This window comes from Chlorocebus sabaeus, chromosome 7 (genome assembly GCF_047675955.1).
Source record: "Chlorocebus sabaeus isolate Y175 chromosome 7, mChlSab1.0.hap1, whole genome shotgun sequence".
Classification (NCBI taxonomy): domain Eukaryota; kingdom Metazoa; phylum Chordata; class Mammalia; order Primates; family Cercopithecidae; genus Chlorocebus; species Chlorocebus sabaeus.
Window position 1 is genome coordinate 126,288,824 of NC_132910.1, and position 15,449 is coordinate 126,304,272.

Here is a 15,449-nt window from a genome sequence, read left to right on the forward strand (position 1 = left end):
CAGTATCTAAATTTGTTCAGCTGGTGCAATGCTTCTGTTAATCTATAAAAGCATATTGCCCAAAGGAGTACTTTTTTTTTTCTGCCAATATTGCAAACAATGCTATTAGTAACAGGAAATGAAAAGTTGCCATTTCACTTCTATTTACCCCTGTTCCAGTTGGTTCATAGACCAACTGCAGTAGAATCACCTAGGAAATTGTCAAAAATATGTATTTTTAGACTCTAACACAAAACTGATAGATAGAATAGATGGGAATCTATGCATGTTGGGCCAAGAACACTACATTTTTAAAACGAGCACAGAGGTAATTCACTGGCTTGTCTCTTCATCTCATCTTAGAGAGGAAAAGTAACCAAGTTCATCTGATGATGGCTCTTTAATTTCATTTTCAGAGCTCTTGAAGTGCTAAACACATACAGGCATGATAAAACACACTGAGGACATTCTAACACCTAACGCTTTAGCATTTGTTGCTCTTTAGTTGTTTTTGTTGTTTTATTTTTATGGTTTGGTTTGTTTTATTTGAGATGGTGTCTCACTCTGTCACCCAGGCTGGAGTATAGTGGTGCAATCTCAGCTAATTGCAACCTACACCTCCCGGGTTCAAGTAATTTTCATGCCTCAGCCTCCAGAGTAGCTGGGATTATAGGTGCATGCCACCACACCCAGCTAACTTTTCTATTTTTAGTAGAGATGAGTTTCACTATGTTGGCCAGACTGGTCTCAGACTGCTGACCCCAAGTGATCTGCCCGCCTCAGCCTCCCAAAGTTCTGGAATTACAGGTATGAGCCATGGTGCCAGGCCTTCTTTATTTAGTTTTAATATGTATATGTATTTACATATTCTTAGCTTTATGGGGTGTCAATTCTCCCTCTCTTACAGAGCTCCTGCTGTTAGTTTCTCCTTTGCAAATAGTTTGTGGAATCTATTTCAGTGTGAAAAAATCTATTTGCAGTAAACAAACACAGAGATCCCTCTCCACAACCTTTCCTTTCTGCCAAGATGGTTCCAAGAGTGGGTAAAAATTTAAAAGGGTTTTCTCATGAGATTTCCTCCCTAAAAATCACCACTGTTGAAAAAGCTTCTGGTCAAGGCTCTCTCTCTTCATAGTAATCCATGACAGACTTTATTCTGTGGAATATTTATGTTGTACTTACATTTCCTTATCCATTTCTCCATTCACGTTTTCAGCAAAACACCTAGAAATTGTTGCCTAACCGCATTGCAATTCCGTTCCTTTCATTTTTACTTAAACCCTCTCGAGTCAGATTTTGCCCTAACCCCTCTCCGTGGAAATTTTTCTTATAAAGATCACTAATGACCTCCAAGGATTAATTCTCAGTTTCCATCTTCTTACAAGTTGGCAGTATTAAACACAGTTGATGCCCACTTTTCTTTCATGCTCTCTTCATTTGACTCCTAAAATCTATACTTTTCAGTTTCTACGTTTCTTATCTCATTGGCTCCTTCTCGTATTTTTGTCTGTTGCCTCCTTTTCTCTCTGACCTCTTAAGTTGGAGCTTCCCACCCTTCACTCCTCAGCCCTTTTTCTCCCATGCATATCTCATCCAGTCCCAGATATTTAAATATTATCAAAAACTCCTAAATCTATGTGGCCATCCCATATCTCTCTTCTGAAATCAGGATTCATATATCCAATTTCTTATCTGACAATTCTATTTGGATTTCTAATAAGCAGTTTAAAGAAAACTTCTGCTCTTCTTTGCTAGTTCCACTCCCAAGCAAACACTTCTCATAGCCTTTCCTATCTTTCTTGATAGCAAATCTTACCACTTGCTCAGTGAAAAGAAATTCCTCCTTGAATTCTCTTTTTTCCCCCCAAACCCTATATGCAATCTACCAGGAAATACTGCTGCCTCTATGTTCAAAATATCTCCATAATCAGACTGATTCTTCCCACCTCCCTTGCCGTCTCCTGATCCAAGCCACCAAAATCTCCCACTGGGATTAGTACAATCATATGCTAACTGGCTTCCTCGCTTCTACCCTTCCTACAAACCATTCTTCAAGTAGCAGTCAGAGTAATCCTTCTGTTATTAGTCAGACCATCTCCTTCCTCTGCCAAAATCTGTAATGACTCTCTATTCCCCTCAGAATAAAGCCCCATACCTGTAACGTTCTGTAATGCCTTCATCAAGATGGTACATCACAGGAACTTGTAGACTTCATCTCAATCTTTGCTCCTGCTCTCTTATTCTACTTCGGGCACATTGGCTTCCCTGCTGTTTCCTGAGAAGCCAGGTATCATATTGGCTGGGTAACTTAGTACCGGTTCTTCTCTCTGACAAGATTCCCAGAGCTGTGTTCCTCCTGTCCTTCAAATGACAACTACTCATGAAACCTTTCTACATCATTTAAAAAAATACTACTGTTACAGTAGGTAGGTAGTGAGACATGAGCAGAGCAAGAGAGTCCCCCAACTCATCACCCACCCAGGATGTCAGGCCACCATCAGGTGACAGTCAGGCAGTTGTTAACTGTCTTTCTAAAATAATAATTGGTCACAGCTGGCTCCCAGTAAAGAAACACCTGTAGCTGGTGATCAGTAGCTTCCTGATAACAAACTCAGGAGTTGGACAAGCGGGCTCAAACATGCACACTAAGAGGCAAAATGGCAGAGTGTAAGTGATATATGACCTTCCTCTAGGAACACTCAAATGATAAGCGAAAAACATCTCAAATAAGCATGCGCGAAACTCCAGAAAACACACTGCACGTACGGTCCCTCCCAAGTGCTGGTCAGCCACTGCGCATGCGGACAGCCCACCCCAAGGGAAGAACCAGGTGATAAGTATGCAAGACCCTAGAAGAAGGCCAAGGTATAAAACCCCAAGTCAAAAGATCAGACAGTGCACTTGATCTCTCAAGTCGCCCGCTTGTTCCTTTTCCAACTGTACTTACTTTCATTACTGCTCTAAAACCTTTTAATAGACTTTCCCTCCTGCTCTGAAACTTGCCTTGGTGTCTCACTCTGTCTTATGCCCCTCAGTTGAATTCTTCCTTCTGAGGAGGCAAGAAAGTGACGTTGCTGCAGGCCCATATGGATGTGCCACTGCTAACGTCATTACTGAACCTGCAGTACCCCTGATGCTATACGTATATGTGTATACACACACACACACACACAAAGTTTTTGTGATAAGTATGCCATGCATAATAAACATATGTAATATATATTAAAAATTAATTGTAGTTTAAAAGTCAACATATGAATAATATGAAGCTCTAGAAGTGAGCCTGTGGAGGAGGAGCTCCAGCGTAAATTTGAAAACCTGATTATTTTGATTCTTGTATATCTGTCTATGAATGGCCAAACTGTTCTCACCAAAAATTAAGATTATTCAAATTTATATCAATTTTTCTAAATATTGAATATATATATTTATTACCTATGGAAAAGTTTTTAGCTAAATGGTGCAGACTGACATTTTCAGTTTCTTCAAAGCAATTAGGAGAAAAGGCAAGTTATAAACAAGGATGGCCAGGCGCAGTGGCTCATTCCCATAATCCCAACACTATAGGAGGCTGAGGCAGGCGGATCACCTGAGGTCAGGAGTTCAAGACCAGCCTGGCCAACATGGTGAAACCCCATCTCTACTAAAAAAAATACAAAAATTAGCCAGGTGTGGTGGTGGGCGCCAGCTACCTGGGAGGCAGAGGCAGGAGAACGGCTTGAATCTGGGAGGTGGATGTTGCAGTGAGACGAGATCACGCCACTGCACTCCAACCTGGGCAACAGAGTGAGACTCTGTCTCAAAAATAACAAAAATAATAAGCTAAAACTAGGCAAGAGAAGCATTAAGAACTGAGTGCAAACAGAATTGGGGAGAACAGGGAGGACTTGATGCATGAAAGTTGCAGTAACAGGCTTTTTTAGTACTTTATATTTTTCATTCTAGCTAAACACAAGTAATATATTTCTAGCATTGTGAGAATGGTTTGTGCCTGAAATACGAACAGCTTCAGAGAAAATGATGCATGTGTACACAGTTACTATGACTTTCATCACTATGGCAATAAAAACCTTTGGTGCTTACTGGATGGTTAAAGTATGAGTCCTAGGGTTGTAAATTCCTATTAAGAAAACTGTAGGCCGGGCGCGGTGGCTCACGCCTGTAATCCCAGCACTTTGGGAGGTGAAGGCACGTGGATCATTTGAGGTCAGGAGTTCGAGACCAGCCTAGACAACATGGTATAACCCCGTCTCTACTAAAAATACAAAAATTAGCCAGGCATGGTGGTACACGCCTGTAATCCAGCTCCTCGGGAGGCTGAGGCAGGAGAAATGCTTGAACCCGTGAGGCAGAGTTTGCAGCGAACCGCGATTGAGCCACTGTACTCCAGCCTGGGCGACAGAGCAAGACTCCATCTCAAAAAACAAAAACAAACAAACAAAAAATGTAAATGAGAGTTGGAGGTAAGCAGAATGAGCAGCTACTTATGACACTCTGATGTCTGATAGGATGATAGGAATTAACTCCCTACTATGAAATACAAATGCTCAAATTTAAAAATAATTTACATTTACATTGCTAATTTTAAAAATGATAGAATACCAGCGTATCCTTTTGCAGATTCTAGAGACCACCAACTCCCCTGGCTCTGGGGGGCTTTTCTTTATTTTCAAAGTCAGCAACAATGGATCTTTTCATACCCTTCTTCTCTAGTCCATCTCCCTCTGAGTGACTCCTCTCCTTTGGCCCTATTTTTCATTTTTAAGGACGCTTCTGATTACATTGATGCCACCTGGATAATTCAGGCTAGATACTTTCTTAAAATCAGTTGATTTTTTAGTGGCGGAGGACAGATTTGAGACTGATCTCCCATCCACCTCGGCTGCAGCACCTGAAAAAGCCTTCCTCCCTGGCAATACTTTCTGTCTCAGTGACTGGCTTTCTGTGTGGCCAGTGCTGCGACCTCGATGGAATCCCTGCTTTCAGCAACAAAAATAGTGTGAGCAAATAAGTGAAATGAAATCCTACTGAGAAGTGCTTTATGGAAATAAGATTAAAAACAAGCTGCTCTCGCTAACATGTGTGGGTGTGCTGAGTAAGAGGTAGGGTTGGCTAAAAGTCTAAAAGAAGCCCTACCTACTTTGTCTCCATGGCTTGCCTTTAAGTTTTATCAAACCTTCAGGTTGTAATGGAGGAAAGTTTCAAATCTTGCATCTAGATGATGTAATGAGGATCGATTTTAACATTTCCTCTTATAAAATTATACGGAAAAACATCTAATACACCCAATGAAATTGAATCACAGAATATATAATTGGAGGATAACAGAAATCATAATAAAAGCTTCAAAATACAAGTAAAATTATTTCATGATGAATTTTGAAATACAGAAAATCTTAATGTGATATGCTGTCTACAAATTGTCCAACTATATCAAGTAATGTCTCTGACTTCCATTAGAATTGCTTGAATTGCATAAACGTATTACATGCATGGGAATGAATAGTGAGATGCATACCTCCACTAAGCAGGTATAATGGCCATTATAGGCTGAGAGTTCCTATTACATAGTTTAAATACCTGGTCTCCTGTAAAATAAAAGATAGCATCTATATGCTAAGGAGACAACTTTGCAACAAGGGAAATTACTTTAAAGTATATTCTTATCTATGCAATTGTCTTTTTGATGAATATTAGTAAATTCTAAATTGATCCTAATACAATGTTTGAGGAATGGTTCTCTGATGCTTCTTGATAATAATGTGGTTGTATACATACATTCAGGAGTCTTACTAGGATATATAATTTAGAGGGCAAATAAGTACTATACAGCAATAGATTTTATATAAAGAGTTAAACAGATGTCTTAATAGCTCATGTAAATGCTGCATGACATCTAAAAAGTGCCTCCTCTTTCTTCCAAATTCACAGAAGAAAAGGTACATTTGGATAAATCTTGATAAGTATGTTGTAAACATTGATAAGCTTCAAATAATAATTTTAACCACATATTTATGCTTTATGAAATATGGAAACAAATAATATAGCACATTCTTTTTTAAAAAACAAAGACAATCAGAGATATGAACTAATGAGACTGAAATAAGGTTTTTGACCTTGAGTTGATGTCATAATGGGATGAAACCTTTGGAACTTGGGGTAGGTTGAATGTATTTCACAGAAAGAAATGGATGTGTATCTTTGGTGGCTAGAGTAGGCAAAAAATAGGCTCCCATAGACTGCAGTAGGCAAAAAATAGGCTGCCACAGATGTTCACATCCTTAACTCTGGAACTGGTACCTGTGTTGGAGTAAGCTGTGAAGGGGAATTAAATTAAGCTTGCAGAATTGTCAGGGAGATGCAACTTTGCTGGCTTTTACAGAAAATGGATTGCCATCATGACCAAGTAAATGTAGGAGATCACGAAAACAATAAAGTGGTTTGGGAAAAAAATTGACCTTTGCTTTCAATATTGTATTTGTCTGCTATTGCTGCTGTAACAGATTGTCACAAATGTAGTGGCTTAAAGCAACACAAGTTCGTCTCTTACAGTTCTGGAAGACAAAGCTAAAAACCAAAGGGTCATCAGGTCTGCACTTCTCTGGAGGCTCTAGAAGCAGGAGCAGTATCCTTTCCTATTCCAGCTTCTCCAGGCCACCCACATGCCTTGGCTCTTGGCCCCTTTTCTCCATCTTTAAAGCCAGCAACACTGCATCTTTCTGCCTTTTTTCCATAGTCTATCTCTCTCTGACTGACTCTTCTCTTCTGACTCTCTCTTCCAGTTTGAAGGACCCTTGGGATTACACGGGGCCCATCTGGCTAATCCAGGATAATCTCCCCATTTTAAGATCAGTTGACTAGCAACCCTAATTCCCCATTGACAAGTCATCTCACATATATGTATGTTTCAGGAATCGGAATGTGTACATCTTTGAGGATCCTTTATTCTGTCTACTTAATAGACTAATGGTTTACTTAAGATTATAGTTGAAAAAAGCTCTTTTGCTAAAAATTGTATTTGAAAAGCTGTCGAGTAGAAAATAATTGTGCTAAGATTCAGGACACTCACCTTTCCATCCCAGCATGGCCTGCTGGGTAGCTATATCCCTGGAAAATTATTTCATTTCTTAGGGCTCCATTTCTTTTAGACCAGACAGCTGGACTGGTGATAAATGAAGTCCATTTATAAAATTCTATGATTCTAAGACATATTCTGTGCTTAATGTCATAAGGAATCCTATATGCTCAGTGGTATAAGTCTCAATACTTTCAGTGAAATTAGGTTCATTTGGGGATCACAAGCACTTGAATGCATTGAGAATTAATAAGTTTTTCTTTTTTTAAAGTTGAAAATATTAAGACGGTCCATTTATCTTTTACAAAGGATTATTCTTTCTGTCCTTTAGAAAACCAACTTGGGGAAATTTTAAATATTATTTTTCTAAAGTCTCCCAATATTTTTTCAGTTTAGAATCTGGTTTGATAATACCAAAGACCTTATAATTACCTACTTAACTATTTGTATTTATTATACTATAAGAAATGAAATGTTTCTAATCAGAACATGCTAATCTGTCGTGTATTTCTGAAAATATAAACAATCACATTCAAGAGAATCTGACCCTCATATATTCCAGTGGTAACACTTTCTTAAGATACACTGAAGCTCTGAGAGTAGGGTTAACAGATTTAACAGTGAAAACGATCTCAGTGTCCCTTTGTTAAACTTGAATTTCAGATAAACAACAAATCGTTTTAGTATAACTATATCCTATACAATATTGGGTACCATACTTGTAATTAAAATATAGCTTGTTTATCTGAAATTCAAATTTAACTGGGTGCCCTGTATTTTAACCTGCCAACCCTATTTGAGAGGCTAATCACATATTTTTCAAATTTAACTTTTAGGATCAGCAGAATGAAAGGAAGACGTTTAGGACAAGGGCCTGAAAGCAGAGTCATGGCTTTCTAAGCCGCTGTTCTGCAGTGACCTCCAGCAGCATTTGCTGTGGGCTCCTTTTCTGATATCTACAAGGGATTTGATTTTGAGAGTAAAACCTCCCCAACGTCCGTATTCCCTCTTGCCAAGAATGTCACCCATAGAACTTTTCCCCCTGTATGCATGTACATATGAGTAGTATTATTACATGAGATTTTTGCCCTAAATAAAATTAACCGAAGAGGACTGCTCACTTATTTGGCACTCTTTTATTTTATCTGTATTTATTTATTTATTTATTTATTTATTTATTTATTTTGAGACAGAGTCTCACTCTGTCGCCCAGTCTGGAGTGCAGTGGCACCATCTCAGCTAACTACAACCTCTGCCTCCTGGATTCAAGAAATTCTCCTGCCTCAGCCTCCTGAGTAGCTGGGACTACAGGCATGTGCCACCATGACCGACTAATTTTTTTATTTTCAGTAGAGACAGGATTTCACTACATTGGCCACACTGGTCTCGAACTCCTGACCTTAGGTGATGTGCCTGTCTTGGCCTCCCAAAGTGCTGGCATGAGCCACCACGCCCCACCTGATTTTATTATTATTAAATGCGAACTAGTGTAGTGTAGTGGATCATACTACAGGGGGACTTAAGGCTTCATCTGTTAGGATGGTAGGTAAGCCTGTTCTGAACACACAGCTAGTTGGCTACCCTATAATCTACTTACAGCATAACCGTAAAGCCACAAGCCCTTCACACCCCATCTAAGTGAAATGTTTCCTGCTTTTCTGAAGTATGAGGAAACCTCATTAGAGAAAAAAGCTCAGTGTCCCCAGGTGTTAGTAGGTTAATGTCTGTCCAGAGAAAAAATAATCCATTTGCAAATGTGGATTTGCATGTCTTTATAAATTCTGTAGCTCCCATCATGTTACACATGATAACACAGAATCTCAAATAGGCTAACTGAGATTATACTCTACTTTTCCACTTCCAGCTCAGTACTAAGTTTTAATATGAAAGAGAGTTGACTTATGAGCAAGAACACAGTCTCTGATTCAACCTGTATTGCCCATGTTTGAATCCTAGCTCTGTCAGTTGCTAGCTGTATAACCTTGGACAAGTCACTGAACAACCCCACTGTGCCTCAGTTTTGTCATCTACAAAATAAGAAAACAGTATTGCCTACCATATAGAGTCATGAGAAGTGAACAACGTGACACATGTGAAGAACTTAAAATAGGGTCTATATGTGGTAAACCTATATACATACGAGTATTATTATTACATGGGATTTTAGCCCTAAATGAAAATAACCAAAGCAGACTGCTAATTTATTTAACTTTTTTTGTTTTTATCATTATTAAATGCTAACTAAGATGCTGCCCTCCCATTTCAGAAGACAATGAACCGTGTCCTTCTTAGGTGATCTTTATTGTAGACCTGACATTTTGTGCAGTTTTTCATGGGAGGATGAAAGTAGAATGCAGATATCACATTGAGTTTGGAAAAGAGCAAAGGAATCAAGAAAAGGAAACCACACTTCTAACCTGCCAATACCAGGGAATGTGATCTGACATCCTGGTCAATATACATGTGTATATGTTGTGATATTAACATCCATTCACCCTTGACTTTCTACTTTAAATTTGAAGGGAATAGTCTTAGCAGGAATACTCTGATAAATTTATCTCTGTGGTAGAAGAGGTACTGATCATTCCAAAGGGATCTGTAATCTTTTAGAGGCAGCTATGTAGGTAACACAATACAGGGTGCTGTTTTACAGTTAAGAGATCCAATATCCACCTACCAAACTGACGAAGGTCCAGGCAGAGATTTGCTCCCTCCACTAATGTGGTGTTCCGGCAGATGGTCCACAGATTGAAGTACATGTAAACTGGCAGTGAGGTGAAAGCCGTGACTCCCAGCCAGGCCAACATGAAAAGGTATGTCAGCATAATGAACTGCGAAAGAGAAAGAAATGGAGAGAGAAAATGTAATCTACCAAAAAGGAATAATTTTGTGTTTAATCTGCAAAGCTCAATTATAGAAAGTTTATAGGGACACAGTATATAAGTCAGTATCACAACACTGTTGATTTGCAGCACAGGAAGTTGAGAAATAGTGCGTATAATGGGTTAAGTGAATAAACCTGATGGAAAATCATATCTTGGCAGAGGTTCTAATGTACAAAGAAAAAAATAATCTATCTGCATTATCATGCGTTTTCATCCATGTATTTAAACTTAAAATTGCACCACAGATTTTTTTTTAACTTTAGAAAATATTCTTAGGTGTTTAGAAAGTATTCACCTTGCAAAGGGAATTTGAAAGAATTAAAAGTCTGTCAATAAATTTATGTAGGACTAAACTGTCATCATGTCATGTCATGTCATAAACATTTAAGCTATTTAACCGTGTTTACAATGAACAAATATGGTAATTCTTAAAACACATTAGTATATAATATTAGTGTGTACTCTTAAATATTTTTTATAAACTTAAGTCTATTTTGTTTTATGCATGTTAACATATATTTTATATATATAGTATATATATACTTATGTATAGTAAAATATTATTTTAATTTTGAAAATAAAGTTTTAAAAATACATTTCAGAAACATTTTTAATATTTATAAAGTGTATAAAAGGAGTTCATGTATCCTAGATAGAACTGAATAGAATACTTAGTTTAAACATGGATTTACATGAAGTTTTAGTTCACACATAGTATAAAGGCTGAATAAAAGGACATGTAGATAGATGTATGTATTAGTGGGTGGATGATAGACATTAGATAGAAAACTGTCTGAAATATAGCCCCTGGATGCCAAAAGCTACATTTCTATAGATATTTGGTTCTTCTGAATTTCAGAAGCACACTTTGATCAAAGACTGGAATAGATTCACTAGTGCATTCTGGCTAAACTTTTAACACCTCAAGCAGTCACATTTTCAAAATAGCAATACAGCATGTAATAAATATACTGAATGAAACTAGATACCTTATTCAACCCTATTCATCTCTTTTGTGATGAGTTATTAGCTAGATTTTACCCCATGATTTAGGTGAAATATCAAACAAGTCAAACTTATTCAATAACCCTCTTAATATGTACTGAAATTAGCATTTTTGAAAAATAGTAAAATGGGAATCAATCCTGTGATAGAACTTACGCAGCTATATTAAAGTTATATAGTGATTAACATAGAGTTTATTGGGATTAAAGATAGCAAGAAATTTATATAAAACATATAAAGAGAGGCAGGAGATCAAACCTTTCCATTAAATAGCAGTTACTAAATGCCCCAGTACTTCAGAAACCCAGGGTATTCTTGAACACATGTTTTCTAAAAATATTGTTTTATCTCATGTCAACTCTTACTTCCTTTTTGTCTCTACTATGAAATGCTAATAGTTGGGGCCAACATCTGTCTTGACAACATCCTTAAACTAAGATTTGGCAGACGTACTTAAACCTTATACATGTAAGATGAAACAAACCCTACCTTAAGAATAATAGCGAATAAAACTTGCTGAATATTAATTTATTCAAATCACCTAAGGAAGGAGAGTAACTATCATTAAAAAGCTATTCTTTTTAAAAATAATATCAACATTTACATTCCTTTTAGAATTATTTTGGTCTTGCTGAACATATACTTATGAGGCTAAATATGCGTAAATATGTGTAAAGATTTATGGCAGGATTTCAGCCATGTAAGGCAATAACACTTCCCCCTTATTTTACTGATTAAAGAACAAAATAGCCCAGGTGGAAATATAGAGAAGATTTGGTCTTAAGACACACTTGACTATATATGGTAAACATTTTGCTCATCTTCCCCAGAGTGAAAGGATAGTATTAATATTTTTAAGTGGTCTTTATCCTTTCTTTCTGGAATGTGGAATGAAGCATATCAATAGATGAAGCTCACAGAATAGTGGAGGGGTCAGCTCAGAATTTCTCCCCTCTCAAAGGCTTCCCTGCCCTATCACAACATTGCTTAGGCACCCAGGCTTTTTTACAATGGTCACCTAAGCCTCTGAACATGGATAAGCATACTCCAAGCAGCAATACCCATTCACCTCTAACACTAATAAACTATATGATATGATGCAGGTCATTTTCCATCTTTTGCCATTGGATTCTAATATGCAAGAGGTAGAAACCTGTCTCTCTATTAATTTAACAAGCGCTGACATACCGGTTACTGTGTTCCTAAACTAAATATCACATGCTTTTAGCAATAAAAGGGGGTCTTCCGGCATACTCATGAAAGGCGTAGGCTTTTCAGCTGGCTTGAGTGTAGTCTGCTCTTTATACTTCTGTTTCTGCCTCTGTAAAATGGAAGTAACTCTAAATTGGCTTCACATGTTTAAGTGAGCCTGCGATGAGATAATGCATGAAAAGCATTTAGCATTGAAACTTGTTACATAAGAAGCTCTGACAAAAATATTAGCTATTTTTATCATTGAAAATATCAATGCAATTACTACTATTGCTACATATATTGTGTACATACTATGGAATTATATAATTCTATATAGTCTTATAGAATGAAGGAATTAGATTTCATTTCATGTTTGGATACATTAAAAGAATAAGCTCTTGAGTTTGGGAAAGTTATTCAAAAGGAACTCTCTCTCAAGACGGAAGGCTCCAGAAATTCTTGGAAACCATGCTGAAAGTGAAGAAATCCTCTTAAAAGAACACCTTTGGGGGAAAAATCTTTTCTATTAACATTTTCATTATTTGCAATGGTAGATCTCAAGGCTAATGTATAGTCTCTAGAACAATGAACATGATGTGGCAGCCGGAAGCACATTGCTTTGGAGGACTAAAAGCAACTCTAAAACCCATGGAAGAGTAATCAGCATGCTTTTGGTTGCATCCTCTTTATCTTATTTTTCATTTGTTCTACCCTTAGGGATCTTTCTAAAGCTTCTTTTGAAGATGCTGTTCAATGTAGAATGGGACTTATAACTCAATAGGTTTAGATTCAAAGTAGCTTGGAACACTTTGAAGTGTGTTGCTACTGCTACTTTACAAGGCAATAAAAGGTCTAACTTCTGAAACCACAGGACTGACTTACGTCTTCTTTCTGCTCTGAGCTACATTATAGCAAATTAACAAAGCTGGATGATATAGAGTAAATCAGTGTGGTGAGAAAATATTTTCATTACTATTAATGCATAAATTTTGTGCTAGAAAAATGCAAAAGTCTTTATTTTCTAACTTCGAATGTAAACTGATTGTATTTCAGGGTGTAGCCGTTCACTGAAGTATTTAAAGAAGCTAAAATGTAATTTGATCTCTCCATTTTATGTTCTATTTCAGAATCTGATGATTACTAAAATTGAAGAATTATTCAAATTGATCATGCATAATCCTATGTAGAAAATCTTTTGCTGTAATAAATAAAATATTGCATAATTATAAATTTATTTCTAATGTCACATTGTTAGTCATATAATAGGTATATATTTTTTGTTGTCTGAATGTTAAATAAATTAGCAAGCTGCTCTTACTTTTGTTAGAACAGACTCAGAGAATGTGAGAAATTTTTCTGATTCTGAAAACAATTTTTGTGTATGTGCACCTTTATTAATTTCTGCTTTTTGATTAAACACTTTCTGAAATTCATCTTCATAATATCTGTTTGGGAAACAGTGGAAAAATGAAAAAAAAGTGATAAAAGTACTACTGAACTTGAAATCAGATGACCTAGTCACTAGTTTGACATATCACTTAATCTCCCATAGTCACTTTCGTAATTTGTGAACTGGAAATTATGATACTTTTCTTATAGGGCTATGATGTAAACAAGGGGAAGATTCTATATAAAATCACTTAGCAGAAAACGTAAGCAGTAACTCAAAGAGAGGAGATAGTCTGATTTAATAAAAATGTATTACTTAGTACTTTCAAAAGATAGGTATGGACATAAGGAAACTATTTCTGTCCTATTGGGTGTTTACTGCTTTGAGCAGACACTGAATTTTAATTTATAGTAATTCTAGGAAGGGAAGATAAGTTCTGTAGAAATTACATAAATAAAGTGGCCTCATTGGCTTTTCTTATTTTGGTCATTATCTAGGATCACTCACATATATTAAAATGCTGACTAATTCCTCCTGACTCACACACACACACAAAAATTCAGTAATGCTTCCTTAATTTGAATTAGTTAATTCCTTGATCTTTGATAGTAAAATTGGTATAAAATGATAAAAATTGGGTGCTATATATTTAATTAATATCTGACATATTCCATTATCCCATAATCGTTTTAGCAGCATTTCATCAGAACATGCAAATGTGGCAAAACAAGCATCCTCCTACTATATTTCCTGCTTGATTTTTGTTTTTACTCAGTATAAAGTTCTTGATCTCCTACCACATGTTAACATTGATTCAACAAAATTGTTATGAATTATTTCTTTGTCACTTGAAATTAAATAAAACCACATGTGATTATTGTTTTGATGTCAGTCTGGATATTCTAATCACTTTTAGAAATCTGGTAGAGAAATTAAAACAGAATTGCAAGAGGCAAGGTTTCATGTTCTTTAGAAAAACGCGACATATTATTGCTTCTTGATTATGTAGCCATTGAGATTGCAGTGTATTTAACATGAAAATGACTTGTAAAATATAATTGGTTTTTCATCTGAACTCCTATGAACTTAGACTTAATGTCTAAGAAAATCACTCCCTGTTGAGGTCGAGACTTTCTGTGGCAACTTCAGCAGATGTGCACCGGTAGAGGTAAAAATAACATCTTGGAAGTCAGCAGCATTGATGAAAAGAAGCCAGCTGACTCTGATTCCAAAAGTCTCTGAGTCTCTGAACTAACTGATGAAAACATATGCTACATATTGAATGGAATGTTATGATATAATGAAGAGTTTCAGATATAAGGCACATTTAAACTTTAGTGAAATGAATAAAATGAATGTTTTGATGTATCCAAAGCCTCTTTATAACCAACAATATTCTATCAGATTGAACTCAGGTCATTGTTTCTCATTTTTCAAGGCACAAGATATAAAAATAGTTTACTAAATCTTAGCTCAGAACCTTATATTTCACAGTAATATATTTTGGTAGTATTTTCTCATCTTGGAATGAACTTAAAGAGTAGCAATCCAATCATGTTTCCCACTTTAACAACAAAGGAAATACCTTTAAATTTTATCAAAGGCAGAAATGGCTCAGAGTTTAATAATCCTGTGATTTTAAACAAAGCTTCAATAGACAGACAATAGCTGAGGGAATGCAACTTCTAATAACGGTTTTTACCATGGCCAGACATTAGGATCATCTGGTTAATGTGAGAGAGAAAAAGAAACTCAGGCCCTCTTATGCTAACTATATCTATATTTTTAAAATCACTGCAGGTGATTCTGATAGATATCCAGTGTTAATAACTCCTTCTATATTGGAATCAAAGGAGATCTCAGGAGTACATTTGTTGTAAAGACTTCTTTGCTCTTCAACTGCAGACACTGACAGGGTACT

At 36.4% G+C, this 15,449-nt stretch overlaps 1 protein-coding gene across 7 annotated transcripts in view; it reads right to left on the bottom strand.

Moving 5' to 3' along the window:
* Positions 1 to 15,449, bottom strand: part of GPM6A (glycoprotein M6A) — a 366,415-nt gene that overhangs the window by 7,776 nt on the left and 343,190 nt on the right. For all 7 annotated transcript variants that reach the window (XM_008000299.3, XM_073017733.1, XM_073017734.1 and 4 more), the window contains one exon: positions 9,732 to 9,885. In XM_008000299.3, the coding sequence (XP_007998490.1) occupies positions 9,732 to 9,885 (154 nt within the window). The remainder of the gene's footprint in view (positions 1 to 9,731; positions 9,886 to 15,449) is intronic.